Here is a 13843-nt window from a genome sequence, read left to right on the forward strand (position 1 = left end):
ATGGATCAGAACACTTTTAAAAACCACCAAAAAAACACTGTGTGTGTTAGTCTTGGAGATAGCTTGGAAAATTGAATCTAATTTCTGTAATCAATTCTGTGTTTACTGTTTTAATGATACTTCCCATGATTTATGTTTACATTACCATTAGTATTACTAACTGCTATACGTCATGCTGTTTGATTGTACTGATGTACATTATTTAGAAGGCAAGACACCACAACTTTTACAGACGATTATCCATCTACAGCTCAGTGTACAAATTACTTCATGTTTTATTTTAACTTAGTGTTAAATTCCTAGTATAATATCGAATTCATTTTGATGTCTGCATTTACTTGCCTTCAGGACAGACTAAATCAAATGTAAAGTGCCATTTAGGAGTCCCTCAAATTCTGTATATATGGATCAAGTAAAGCATCTGGCTTCCAGTTCTCTATTTTTTTCCTACTGCAACCTGACATGAATTATTATGTTCTAAAGTAGTATGTTACTGAAGCATTTCAGATTTCTGAGGCATCTTCATGTTCATAAGAGAAAGCACTAAAATTGTCATGCCAATATTTGTCCTTTAACCCATTTATGTTTTTTTCTGTATCTGGAAGAATTTCAGAGTTATTCAAGTGTGTCATATTTCAGACTACTGTTAGTTTGGTAGTGTTCTCTGTAAAAGTTGCTATGAAAGCCCATGCAGCTTGTCTGTATTCCATCAAGGTGCGTAGCTGTGATACAGTAAACCAGTAGCAAAACATAGTTTTATTCAACTTCAAACAGTTATTAAATTAGAGTATCTGTGCAAATGTTTTATATGCTTATGTCAGCGCTTAATTCAAGTGTACACACTTGAAAGCTTGTACACTTAACTACTAAATATTAAAGGAACTATTTACGAACTTAATTAGTTGCAATAAGTATCGAAGTGTTATAATGGAGGAGCTGTTAAATTATTATTGGTTATTCTGCATTACTTCAGCTGGATAAGGTTAACTTAAAAAATTGGTAGACCTGAAAGCACTCTATACTATTAAATTGTTCAATTATAATCAATGTCATGATGTCCTACATAACATACTGGGAATTTCTTTCCATGTTCAACCTCATAATTATTTGACCATTTTTTGAGATTAGTTGGAGACCAAGTAATTGTTGAGAGCTGCATAGGAAATGTTTGTCTGCTCTAGTTTGTCATATATTTAGTGCAAAATATGACACCTTTCTTCAATATTCTATTAAATATAGTAATAGTTTAAGTATATCTTTGGAGTTTCAAGGGCAAGTGCAGACTTGAAATAAAAAGGTCTTCATCTTCAAAAAGTTAGTTTCGTAAACTTTCTGTAAGATATTTGGACCCTCTTGCCCCCTAGACTTACTAGGCAAGGTTTTCAAATTACAAAACCTTGTTTTTGAAGTAGAGAATAGAACTTTTTTTATATATTTTTTCATACTAATAGAAATAGTTTTAAACAGTTTTAAATGGGTATGGAAGAGTGAAATTTAGGAAGCAGAATGAAAAATTAAATTGAACTGAGAGTAGACAGGGTCATTTAAGCAGTTAATAATGGAGTCCTACATCCACGTGCTGGTGATACAAATCCACTGCTGGTGGGCAGTGAAGTTTATCACAGAAAGCTGTTTGGTACATGCTCAATGATGTATTAATCTGAAAACAATTCCCTCTTGTCCAGGAATCCGCATCATGTAATCAGCCTTTGCAGTTGGCATTAACTGACCCTACTGTCAGCTTTTTCAGTGCAGTGTCTAGTAGCAGTATGAATATAAAGATTAAATGCATTCTTGCCTATGTGGGAGCTCTCATCACAGGTCGTCTTTAGGGCATAGTTTACTGAATAGACAAAATCGAGAGGCAATATTCCTTTGCCTTTTTAGAAACCCAAAACATAACTGTGATCTGCATCAGTTGTCTCTGTTTGCCTTAGAAGCTTAAGGACTTGAAAAAGAAAACCTTTATGGAAATGTGAAGTGCTTGTTAATTCAGTGAATAAATTCCTGAGTGTCTCTAGCTTTTTTTTTTTTTTTTTTTTTTAAGACAAGCTTATAGATAGGTTATTTGCACAAGAATGTGTAAAACTGTTTAGTTAACAAAGCTTCTTGCATACCTGGGTTTTTAAAGGATTTTTGGTCTCCTGTGTTTTTATAAAATGTCTGGTTCTCAAGACTTCTAAGATTGTATTATTTTGGTTCCTTTTCTCCCAGATTTTGTAGTCGTATTCTGTCGTAATAACAACTACCCTGATGTCATCAAGAACACGTTTCTCTTTAACGTTTCATTGCAGTGGTTAAAAAACTTGACTTTTTGTCTGTACTTAATTTCTAAACCTCAATGGCACGAAGAGTAAGTGGCCTTGTAAACTAAATCCTTGAACTATATCTTAAGAGTAACTGTCTTTATCTAAATAGAAGTTGCTTATACAGTTCTTTTCAGAAAAGCATAATTTGTGCACATAGGTGTACGTACATAATATATTAAAATGGTAGACGTTTTTTGAAAAAATTATAAATGCATTGTATACAAATATGCATATATTTTCAATGATAATATTCCATTGGATGAGAACAGTTCTCAACTGACCTATGTATGAGCTGTTCAAAAAAAACAGAAATGGAAATTTTTTTGTAATATTTGAATTTAAGAAGGAAAGCCATGTAGATATCATGTAGATTGTACATATTAACAATTTCCTGGGTTTGCTTGTTATGTGAAATGGATTCTTGTCTCTAGAAAGAGGCAAGATCTTTCCCATTCTTTGCATTTGACTGCAGCTAGGGATATTCTTATAGTGGAAAAGATCATTTTGCTCGCAAAAAATCATCTTCATTGTTCTCAATACAATGTAGAATGACCAGCATTTTTTAAAAAGCCCTGCGCTGTGACTTTCCTAGTAGAACAATGTAAAAAGATAGATTGCTTTTTCTTTTTCGAGGACTGCAAGAAGGAATGAATTTCCCATGTGTTTACAATACTGTCAAGGTATTAAATCACTATTGATTTGAAAGAACAGAGGTTAATCTTAAATATCTAAAATATTGCTGCAAGGTATTACATTTCAAGGTAAAGTTTATTTTATGCTTTTTTTTCTGAATAGGCTGAGACTATTTTCCAAGAAATGTTTCCTACAGAGGAATTTTGCCCACCGCCACCAAATCCAGAAGATATTATTTATGATGAAGATGAGATTGTGCCAGAAGAGTCTGGATTCAGTAATTCAGCAGAGACAAAACCTGAATCCTCAACTGAGGAAGGCAGTAGCGGAGATAGTACTGCTGTTAAGAAGGAAGATAATGAAGAATGAATTGGCACTGTTCTCTTAGTACGAGAGGAGGTTGCCCAAACTAGAATGTAAGGGAGGAAGGGTAAGAAAAAGAGGTTTAAAAAACCCATGGCTGTATTATTTTCAATTGCCTTACTTTCCTTAGCTTGAATAATCTTTCTTTGTCAAATAATTTCATTGATAGCTGAGACATTTCTAAATAGTCATAGGTCCACCAGATCCAGGGATGTTTGTAGCTAAACAAAAAACATAGAACAAAGCATTTGAATTTAAAATGCTAAAATAGCGTGATTTGTTGAGAGAATTTGGTTTTGGTTTATATCTTGGAAGGAATCCTCCCATCTTTTAAACAGGCAACAAGTCGAAACTAGTCAAAAGAAAAAATGTGCAAGTTGGCTTACCAGTCAGAGGATGATCTTCTGATACAACTGTTGTGGTTTAACCATGTCAGAGTTCATTGGATCTGTGCTAATTAAACAGTTGAAGGTGAGCTTCACAATCTGTCTTTCCAAGTGGTTTTATGAATGGATGTTAAAGGCAATAATATTGACAGTTCTGGAGTGGCTTTAGAATATGTAATAGATGTCAGGTTTCATTTCTATAATGAAAAATTTCTTGTATGGTTTTGAAACTGATGCCATAATTTAGAAACAAGTATAATCCTGTAGATGTTCCTCACATGAAATTATTTTACATTCAAATTATTTTTTTTTAATAAGATCCAATAGATCACACGTTTTCAGTAGTGGCTTAATTTACTGTAGTCAGGAAAATAACACAATTTAAACTTAATGCTGGATTTCCCAGCAAAATTTAAAATCATAAATGGAGCATACCTGTTGTTAGTTTCCCTGAATTTGTTGCAGTGTTTGGGCCTTTAATAAGCCAGTAGTTAATTTTTTGAAGTATGGCGTCTTGAGAAGTTTAGATGATCATTAACTGAGGTTTTTTGTGGTGGGAAGAAGGTTCAACTGGTAATTCCAAAGGTTTGTATTGATCCCGGTTAATAGGATTAAAATTAGTGTGATAGCTGTAAATTATGCATTTTGTAATGATAAATCATAAAGCATTTATACAAATTTATTGACGTATTTATAAGCCTAGTTTGTATGAAAAATAAGAAAACTGTTGTAAATGACCATGATAAACTTGCACTTCTTCTGAACAATGCTTGAAATTAGATATTCAGATGATGAAAAATATTTAGCATTTACTTAAAGTTGTACCTTAAAATGTACACCCAGTAGATCAGTAGTATATCTAAATACGGAGATCACTGAATTTTGATGAGTTGGGGTTTAAACTTCTACATGAACTTAGATATAGTTCTAGCAGTGCTTAAATACTGTACGTAAATTAAAAAATACCACTGAATAATGAATATTCAGCACTGCCTGAACTTGACACATCCAGGCTTTTGTACAGTTCCACGGTGCATGTGCCTGCCTTTTAAATGGCTTCACGCCATAAAGGTTAATTTATTTATTTTTTTACAGCATAACTGATATTGTTAACTTCACTTTGTCTTGCATCATAATACATTGTCCAGTTTGCATTTCGAAAATGGTTTGTTTGTGTTTACATTCTTTGTTTATTGGATAGGTACCATTGTGTGTATAATCCCAAAGTCCTCAGAAAAATGTGTGGTTGAAATGTTTCCAATGTTAAACAACAGTCATCTCTGGATGCTTGTGATTGAGCAGTTATTTATATATAGTAATAAGCAGACTGCCTCTTCATTTAGTAATTTTTTATGTCTGTTGGAAAGCATGAGTATATGGTAATTGTATTTAACATCTACAGAACTATAAAAGAACTAAGTGGAGGACCTAGTCCCTGTTTGTCTTTCAATAATAGGGATCATAGTTGAATTTTTTGTCTTCTATGTTTACAAGGAAATCGTTTGATGAAAATTAAAGGTTTGCTTGCAAGTGCATTTTTCTGTGTTTTCTTTCAATTATGCAAGAAAAGCAATTCATGTTTTAGCTGAGATTTCCTGATGTTGGCATCTGTAATATGATTGACGTTTACGTGTGACAGTATGTTTACAGAAGTTAGTGAGTTTATATACAATAGTATCTTAGTCCTTTGTGTCCAAAGCAAAGTTTTGAAATACTGCAGATTTGATTTTAGATAAGACAGAATAATCTACAAGTTGTAGGCTCTGGCTTTACACTACATTGATTGCTTAAAAACTGTTTTCATGTCTTGTTCGTGTGGTGAATGGAAACATAAAATGTTTTTTCCTATGGTACTTGAGTACCCAATAGCTCACTTGCAATAGCAGTGTAGATAAGACTGTTGATCTTTGTATTTTACAGAAATCATGCACTGAACTGCATTTTGTTCTTGCTTTAAATGATTTAAGCATACAAAGTAAGGGTTAGGCTTATTTGAAGTAGTTTTTAAGGCTTGTCATACAGGATGTATTCCAAAGATAACATGACTTTTTAAAAACTGGCAATTTATCTGTGGGATTATTAATAAATCAAGTTAAAGAAAGATAAGGTTAATTGAATTTTTAAACAAGTAGCTGTATTATCCTTCAAGCACCTTGGAGCTCATACAATATTCACACCTTTTTTTTTCTAAGGAGTGCTTTGATATGTTTGAATTCCTTTTTTAATGAGTACTTTCTTTTTAAGTTGGTTAATTGGATTAACCCTTAATATTCAAACAGTCAATTTTATGCCATTTTCCCTTCTGCTGTTGTATTGCCTTATCTGTATGACTGCAATTAGTTACTGTTCCTTTGGAAGTATTTTCAGCCATGAAGCTGCTACGTCTGCTTTTTCTGGTGATGATGATGCTTAGGGCCATTTGACAGGTAATCATTAGAACTTAGATCCTTGCAGACTATGGGGTCTTTTCTCCTATCATTGCAGGGGGATTTATGTAGGTAACTCCTATTAATGTTAATGGGACTTGCATGTGTAAATCCTCCTTGCATCAATGGGAAAATTGACCCCTGAAAAAAATATCTTCATGTTAGACTTGCTGATTCAGAAATGTCCAGGCACTGTCAGCTCCTGTGTGGAAGTGTGATGGAGCATGTACTTTGTGCCATTTCACTGAAATGCTCTGAAGAGGACTTGGGGAATTTTCAGGGGTTTTATCTTTTATATTGTATTTTATATTTTCCATACACTTCTGAATCTTAGAGGTCCTTTAACGATTCTCTTTATGTAGCTAGTATCAATTCCACTTTCTGTACTCAGGAGGTTGCATGGCTTCTTTTGCTTTGGATCTCGCTGTATTTTAGGCCCCTCTCTCTCCCCTCCAAATCTTTTTACATCAGCAACAGCTGAGTTGCAACAGCTTAAATTCAAGATCAATTTGCTAGTAATGTATTGATTAATGACAAGTCAGAAATATTAAAATACTGTTTTCACACAATAAGAGACTAGGTCACTTACAATCTGTAATCTCATTTGTTGAAAGGATAAAATTAATTTCTTCAACACTTTTTCAGGCTGGGAGTGGGAGAACATGTGAACTACCCACTTTCCTCGGGTGGGGGAAAGAAGAAGGGAGAGACAGACGAACAAATGAAAATAGCTAAAGCAGGATTGTTGTAGTGGGAGGGGGAGGATAAAGTGGGGGCTGTTTGCTATAACCTTCATGCTCTGAGATCAACTGAGTCATGCGCTTTTATTTCCCTTTTTGCTGTATGAGATTTCTACGCAATTTCTAACAGTGTATGGACTCTGGGGAAAAAATATATATGTGCTTTTCAGAATGAGGCAACAACAATTAACAAAGAATGAAATAACATATAAATGGAGTAATACCTGGCACATGCACTGAGGACTGCAGTAAAAATAAAACTGTTATTTTTTGTTTAACTGTGGATGTGATTATCCATTCTTTATTTTGTATTTTGTTGCTCAGTCAGTTACTACTGCAGGTCTTTTATATAATCCTCTGCAGCACATTTTAGGTTTTTACTTATCTGACAATTTTATATCAGTAGCAAGTCATGCCGTTAAAAAGTAAAAATTATGGTGTCAGAACTACTCGAAACTGCTCCAGAGATCTTTCTTAGCTTTTCTGCCATAATGAATGTTCTCTTCTCCCATTAATTATCAGTAAGCTCTGCAGATTCTGGTGGGTTGTCTGCTGCTGACGCTCTTCTTTATTTTTCCTCAGAATTCTGTGACTGCAATTAGTGCAGTTGCTAATTTTCAAACTAAGGGAGCAAGTTACTGAGATCACATCATGAAACTTAATTGATTTGTGTCTGTGTGTGTATATATTATATATATATATCTCTTATGACAAAATTATTAACTCACAGAAGTTTATCATTTAAACTTTTGCAGAAATCAGCCGCTATAGAATGTCCAAAAGTTAGAATTACCTGCTATTACCCAAACTGTCAAAAATATGTGGGAGAGTTGTGGTGGCAGGGCAGTTGCTTGCATTCCTTGGGTAAGTAGTAATGCAAAGTATCTTTGGTAAGATGTAGTAGTTGAGACACTGGATGTTTGAGAAACTGATGCAAAATGTTCGTTTATTGCAACCCAATTTAATAGTAAGATTGCTTCAATAATCAGATGGAAATCTTAACTTCGGTGTGTATAATTTCAAGAATAATTTTTTTAATGTGATAAAAAGTTACCATAGAACGATACTTTCAGCTGTAGAGGTAAGTAGTAGGAAATGGTCAGCCATGGTGGAATTCATGTCATAAGCCTCATATCTAGCAAAAAAATTACTGTTGGTGGAAATAGAGCTTATTAGCAATTCCACCATTACGTTTATTTACAGGCTGCCAGTTCCTGTTCGTAAGAGTGAACGGTTCTTCAAAATCTGGATGGGGAGCCAGACAGGAATGTTGTAAATCTCAATGACATTTGAGATTCAGAAAGTTGACAGTGAAGTATCAGGAAGATGCAGTTGTTGACTGCATGGGAGTTCTGATCAGAGGAGACTTTAATAGAAAATACTCTTCCTGTCACAATTCTAACAGACAATATATTTTACGCTACTTGCATACATTGACAAAAAAGATGGAAGATATCAACCTGAGTGTATATCACAACTCAAGATGTATTTGACTAAACAATGGTTGCGTAGACAATGGTTGACTCCCAGTGTATATAATGCCGCTCAAGTGGCAGTTTTATGTAGGTGTCTTCTCAGTCTTGGGTAAAAGCTTCTTTGAGAGCGTTGCAAGTTTTACAGCGGGCTAGTATACTGAATTCAGTAGTACACTGCTTCACCCGATTTTAGTTTTTCCTATTACCTATCAGAATTTTTTTTACTCAAAAAGATCAAAGCATCAAGTAGAACTAAAATACTTTCTTAGTGGCAATTAAATCTTTTGATTACCCTAAGAGGCATGGTGCAAGGAGGTTGTGCTGTTAATACAGATAATGCTGATTTTAGGAAATCTCAGACCACCCACATTTTTAGATACAGATTTTCAGTATCTCATGCATCCATCTGAAGTGCCACCCCATAATTCATAATATATTAGGGTCTCTGGAGAAGGCTTTAGCGGTGTTCCTCCATTCTGTGTGGTTAAGACTTCAGTAAGTGGAGCATGCCAAAGGCTATGGACACTCCCTCTCAGATTGTCCTGACTGAGAGGCTTCTCTTCTGAGGTATTACTGCATGATAGCAGTCGCCACTGGTGACTAACAAATGTGGCTTTGGCTTTTATAGTTGCTTTTTTGCTGCTCCAATTTCAGGAAGCTTATTATCTAGTTGAGTACTGGTAGCTTTCTCTCATTCCTTTTCTTTTGCTCTAAGCATGAAGCTGGACCAAGAAATGCTTCTCTGTTGGAAGTGATTGTTGTCTCGATCCTGAAGCTGTATAGGTTAGTAAGTGATATTAGCACAGTGATAAAACACTGGGATAACGTCATGCTAGACTGCAGTTCATTGATACCTCGAGGCCTAGTTCACAAGACAAAAAATCAGTGTGGTATTTGGCTGGTATTCTGTACCCGAGTTGAATGTCCAGACTGAGGAACAAGTTTTTTAATTACTGGCTGACATCATACTCAAAACTTGGAGTCTAGAAAAGGATAGCTTACAAGAGTCTTCTCTCATAAAAAAAACAGCAACCAAAAAAATCCCCTAAAAAACCCTACAAATCCAAGCACTCCTGTGCTGTGTTTTAGACTGTGCGTACATAAGACACTTTGTGATGGCCAGTGTGGAATTCTGAATCTATTCTGTTTCAAACCTGACCATATTTCTGGAGCTCACCCAAGGGAAAGCCATTTAATCATGATGAGAGACCAGCTGTCAGACCAATGTAACGAAACATTTCTCTGCTTTGGGAACTTTTCAGTAGCGTGAAAGTCACAGCAAGTCATGGTTGAGTCCTTTGTTGTGAATAAATTATCCAGTGAATTCAGCCTTTTTTCCTGTGCGAAAATTGGTGTAAGCCCTAGCTGAGTACCTTCAGTGAATAATTTTTAGACTATAGATTATTCAGAGAAAATCCACTATATGAATCTTGCAGAAACTTACTAGCTAAATCATGTGGTATTTTCCTGGTCCATATTTGGATGCTGAAGTAATACATAAAACTTGATTTTTAAAATGGTGTATTCATTATTACGTCATACATTTTTAAGACAAAAAAATAAAATGCTTTTATGAAAAACAGCGAAGATGCTATCTACTGTTAAGGAAGCCACTGTAAAATAACTTATTTTGGTGACACTTGTACATGATGCTTGCATTTTCTTTCCATAGAAGTTTTAAGCCAGGAAATTGTAGATTCCTTTCCAGACTCTCAGTGTGAATCTAAAATGAAAATGTGAGCATGGTAAAAGCTAATAGCCCTCTCAGTTACGTTTTAAGGACATACTCATCTCTGCTAAGATACCACTTGAAATGCACACAGTATAGACTAAACATTTAAAAATTTGGTTTGCATCAGTTCTCTTCAGATGGTCTATTCCAGTGTCATCTCTGGAGTGATGTCTGAAAATGCATGCATGTGCACAAGTGTCAATAAAGGGGGGAGGAAGCAGTACTGGAAGAGTAACAACAAGCAGTGGATAACGTATGAACTTGGGATTCAAGAGAAGTGGATACATTTGTTGGCTCTGGCACTGGTTTCCTCAGTGAACTTGGTTGAGTCATTTCCCTTTAATGTCGTAGTAAAAAGATGTAAAACGGTGACAGACATTTTCTGAAGCCTTTTGAGATATCAATAAAATATAAAAGTAATATATGTATTTGAGAAAGAAAATGAACAGTCTTAATGATAACTGTAAAAATGCATAGCAGTAACACTTGAATAGAGGTGCAAATGATTTTCTGAGAAAAAACCAAATATAACTATTATAATGTGATTGGGATAGCAGATGTTTGGTTATCCAAGTCCTTTCTTCCATCTCTGACATTTTCTGTTTTACAAGTAAGGTTTCAGCAATCAGCACAAACTCTTTGTTTACTGCTTAATAAAAATAACATAAAATTATACTTTTTTGAAATTTTTCTGATTATGCATATTTTGCTGGCAGATTGTAATGCATATTGCTTCATTGTTTAATTAGGAATTAATGCTAATGTCATTAACATTCTATGTGGTAATTCAGTAGGTTGCCTATTTATAGACATAATGAAAGTTGTAATTTTTTTTGTAGTAAAGTGCTTTTGACTGTGCTATTAAATTAAAAATACTCTAACGTGATGTTAGCTTTCAGTTTCATTGTCCATGGTCCAGTGAATCTGAAAAATACTGCTACATGTACTAAACATGGGGGGGGGGGGGGGAGTTAATTTATTTTTTTTTAATAGAGCTTAACTCATCCTTTCCTTTGAGAAAGAAACAAGAAGACCACCAAATTAAGCAGGCGTCTCATAAAACTGAGATCTGAAGTTTAAAATACTGTCCTGCCTAAAGACTGTTTGGAGTTAGGACACTGATTTTAAATAAATCAGAATCTTACCCAGATTTTATTCTGCGGTGCTGCTTACAAATCAGGTAATTAGGCAGCACTTCACCTTTCAGTTTATTACCACGAATATGGATGTGTGCTTTATTTGTGGTTATAAAGTGCAAAGCAACTGCTGAATTTTGTACTTCATGTCATCTCTTCAGTATGGACAATGAATTCTATGAATTTCTTTCTACACAGCCTTTTTCTAAGCATTTGTAATACCTTATTTGCATAAATTATCTCCTTTTCTGGGAAGGTTTTTAAACAAAAGCAGTGGGATACCTGTAACAAAAATCAGTAAGCACAAAAATGTGAATGAAGTATGCTTCAAGGAACTCCTATAATTGTGTTATGGCCCTATTTTGGATAGTATTTCACCTGCTGTCCTGTCTGTATATACAGTCTATATACAGTGAACACACTGTCCACGTTCTTATTTTAGTTAACCTTTTTACAGCTTGAATTATGCGTACTTGTAGGGCTCTATTTCTACACTTTGTAACATGTTCTAGTTTAATTAAACAGCTCTTTTGATTGTGTGCTCTACACTCTTTAATCTTTGAGTCAAACATGATCAAGGAGGTTTAATGGTGCTGGACCAGTGAATAACGCTTGAATAATAAGTGAGAAGTAATAGAAGGTAAAGAAGGTAAGGAAAATAAATTAAGTGCTACGGGTTCCATACCTCCATTACGTGCACATGGGGCGTTCTCGGTGGCGGGAATGAAATTCGGTGAGAGGTGATAAAATAGTTGGTACTTCATGGGCTCGGAGGACTTGCGGGCAGGCTGGGGCGTCCTCCCCGCGAGGCCGGCGGCGGATGCTCCCCAGACAGGGCTGAAGGCAACCGCTGCTGACGGTCTGGCCTGGGCTGGGGCACCAGCAGCAGGAGGCCCGGGCTGGTACGTCTCGGCAGCGAGGGAGGAGAGCCCTGGCCAGGTGGGAACGCGGATGTCCGCAGGCAGCGCTGGGGGTCCGCGTGTCGCTGCTCCCTGCTCCTCTCAGCTGCCGTGCTGAAGGACTTGGCGCTCCTCTCCCATCTACATTGCGTTCGTTGTGCCTCTTCTGTCCTGTACGTGCTCAGCTACTCCAAAGGGAGAAATAATCCCCCTTCTTCCTAGGTGGTTACGCTTGACCTTGTCACCGCTTTCTTGAGAAAATATCAACAAGTGAACCAAATTTGTGGCACAGAGCAATGCTGGATGGCGTGAGCGAAGGCCTGGGGTTTGGGGTGGTTCCTCTGAGTCCCTTCGAAGCTTTGCAGTCGATGAAAAACGGCCCCTCCGAGGAAGGATGGTCGGTGCCAAGTGGAAAGTGCCGTTACGGCACCTCAGCGTTCAGCCTGTGCTCGCTGTTTTCAGCTCCACAGGAGCTGAAGTGATGAACCAGCGTTGACCAGCTCATCCTGCACAGGGAAAACTAAGTGCAACTCTGGATGTAAATTTTGGAATTTTGTGGGTTTCTAGAGGAATATGAGGTACGTTTCGAGTTCCTTCTAGGCACTTCTGTGGCTGTCATTCTTGATGCTGCTGCAACGAAGACAACTAAACAAGCTAAGAAAATTGTTCTCTGAACTTAACCAGTGTCTTCACAATGCTGGGCTGAGAGGCTTCCTCCAGGAAAGCTTGTACTGCCCTGCTCTCTGAAGGAGCTTTCTTCACAGGGCGGAGTCTGGTTGGGGTTACGTGTGCCATGGTAGCTTCACACTGCAGGGCTTAAACCTATTCTTATTGAAATCAATAGATACTTTTCTCACAAAGCCACTTGGAAAGGTTTTTAAAGGATTATTGGAATTTTTGGATTACCACAGATGAACTCATTCTGTTTCACTGAATTGAATTACAGCATCATATCTGTTGCTGGTGCATTAAGCCAGCCTTAAAATGTAGTTCCTTTGTGAAGAGACTTTTTTTTTTTTTTAATAAGAGTAACAGGAAGGATTTTTCAAAGATGTGTATTTTTCTCAGAGTAATGTTGCATACAGACTGGAGATTGCTTCTTCTATTGAATTGCATAATGAAAAATCAATCAGTTTAATGGTTGACAAACTTTGACATTCAAATAAAAATGTTGCTGGTATTTTCATGAAGACCTGTAGGCAAAACTAGATTCAGTGACTTTAATTTATGCAATAGTAAATGTCTGCCAAAACATTGTACAAATGACTGTATAATGAGGCAATAATAACTGTGAGGAGTGGAAGGAAAAGAAACACAGGCCAAATTTCTCAGTTCTTACAGATAATAAAATTTTGCAAAGCCTTTCAATGTAAAATAAGTTTCTACAGTCTCTTTTTCAACAACTCATTCTGTTTTGAAAGCAATTGCTCAAGATCATCAAAACACATTTATCTGAAACCGTGGCATAGTGTCAGGTTACAATGTTCAGTTTTTCTACTTGTTCAGTCTTCTACCCAGACTTCCTTTACTTCTTGACCACTTCTCATCTTACTGTATACTCTGCAAAAACGAGCTAAATAAAAAAAGCCTTGTTCATCATGGTTCTATATATTTTTCATGTGCCTGTGAGCAAAAAGGAGGATAAGAGAAGTCCTTCTGCAAAGGAGAAAAAGAAAACAGCAAAAGGCTTGACAAGCTGCTGGTTTTGCATGTGTTTTGGTTGTTCTGACTGGTTTGGGGGTTT

The 13843-nt window shown here is 36.1% G+C and overlaps 1 protein-coding gene across 1 annotated transcript in view; it reads left to right on the top strand.

The window, feature by feature from the left end:
* CHM (CHM Rab escort protein) overlaps positions 1 to 5226 on the top strand; it is a 74497-nt gene extending 69271 nt beyond the window's left edge. Inside the window, exon 15 of the mRNA XM_049827839.1 lies at positions 3105 to 5226. Coding sequence (XP_049683796.1) covers positions 3105 to 3311 — 207 coding nt within the window. The 3' untranslated portion in view covers positions 3312 to 5226. The remainder of the gene's footprint in view (positions 1 to 3104) is intronic.
* Positions 5227 to 13843: the final 8617 nt, after the last annotated feature.

This window comes from Accipiter gentilis, chromosome 24 (assembly GCF_929443795.1).
Source record: "Accipiter gentilis chromosome 24, bAccGen1.1, whole genome shotgun sequence".
NCBI lineage: Eukaryota > Metazoa > Chordata > Aves > Accipitriformes > Accipitridae > Astur > Astur gentilis.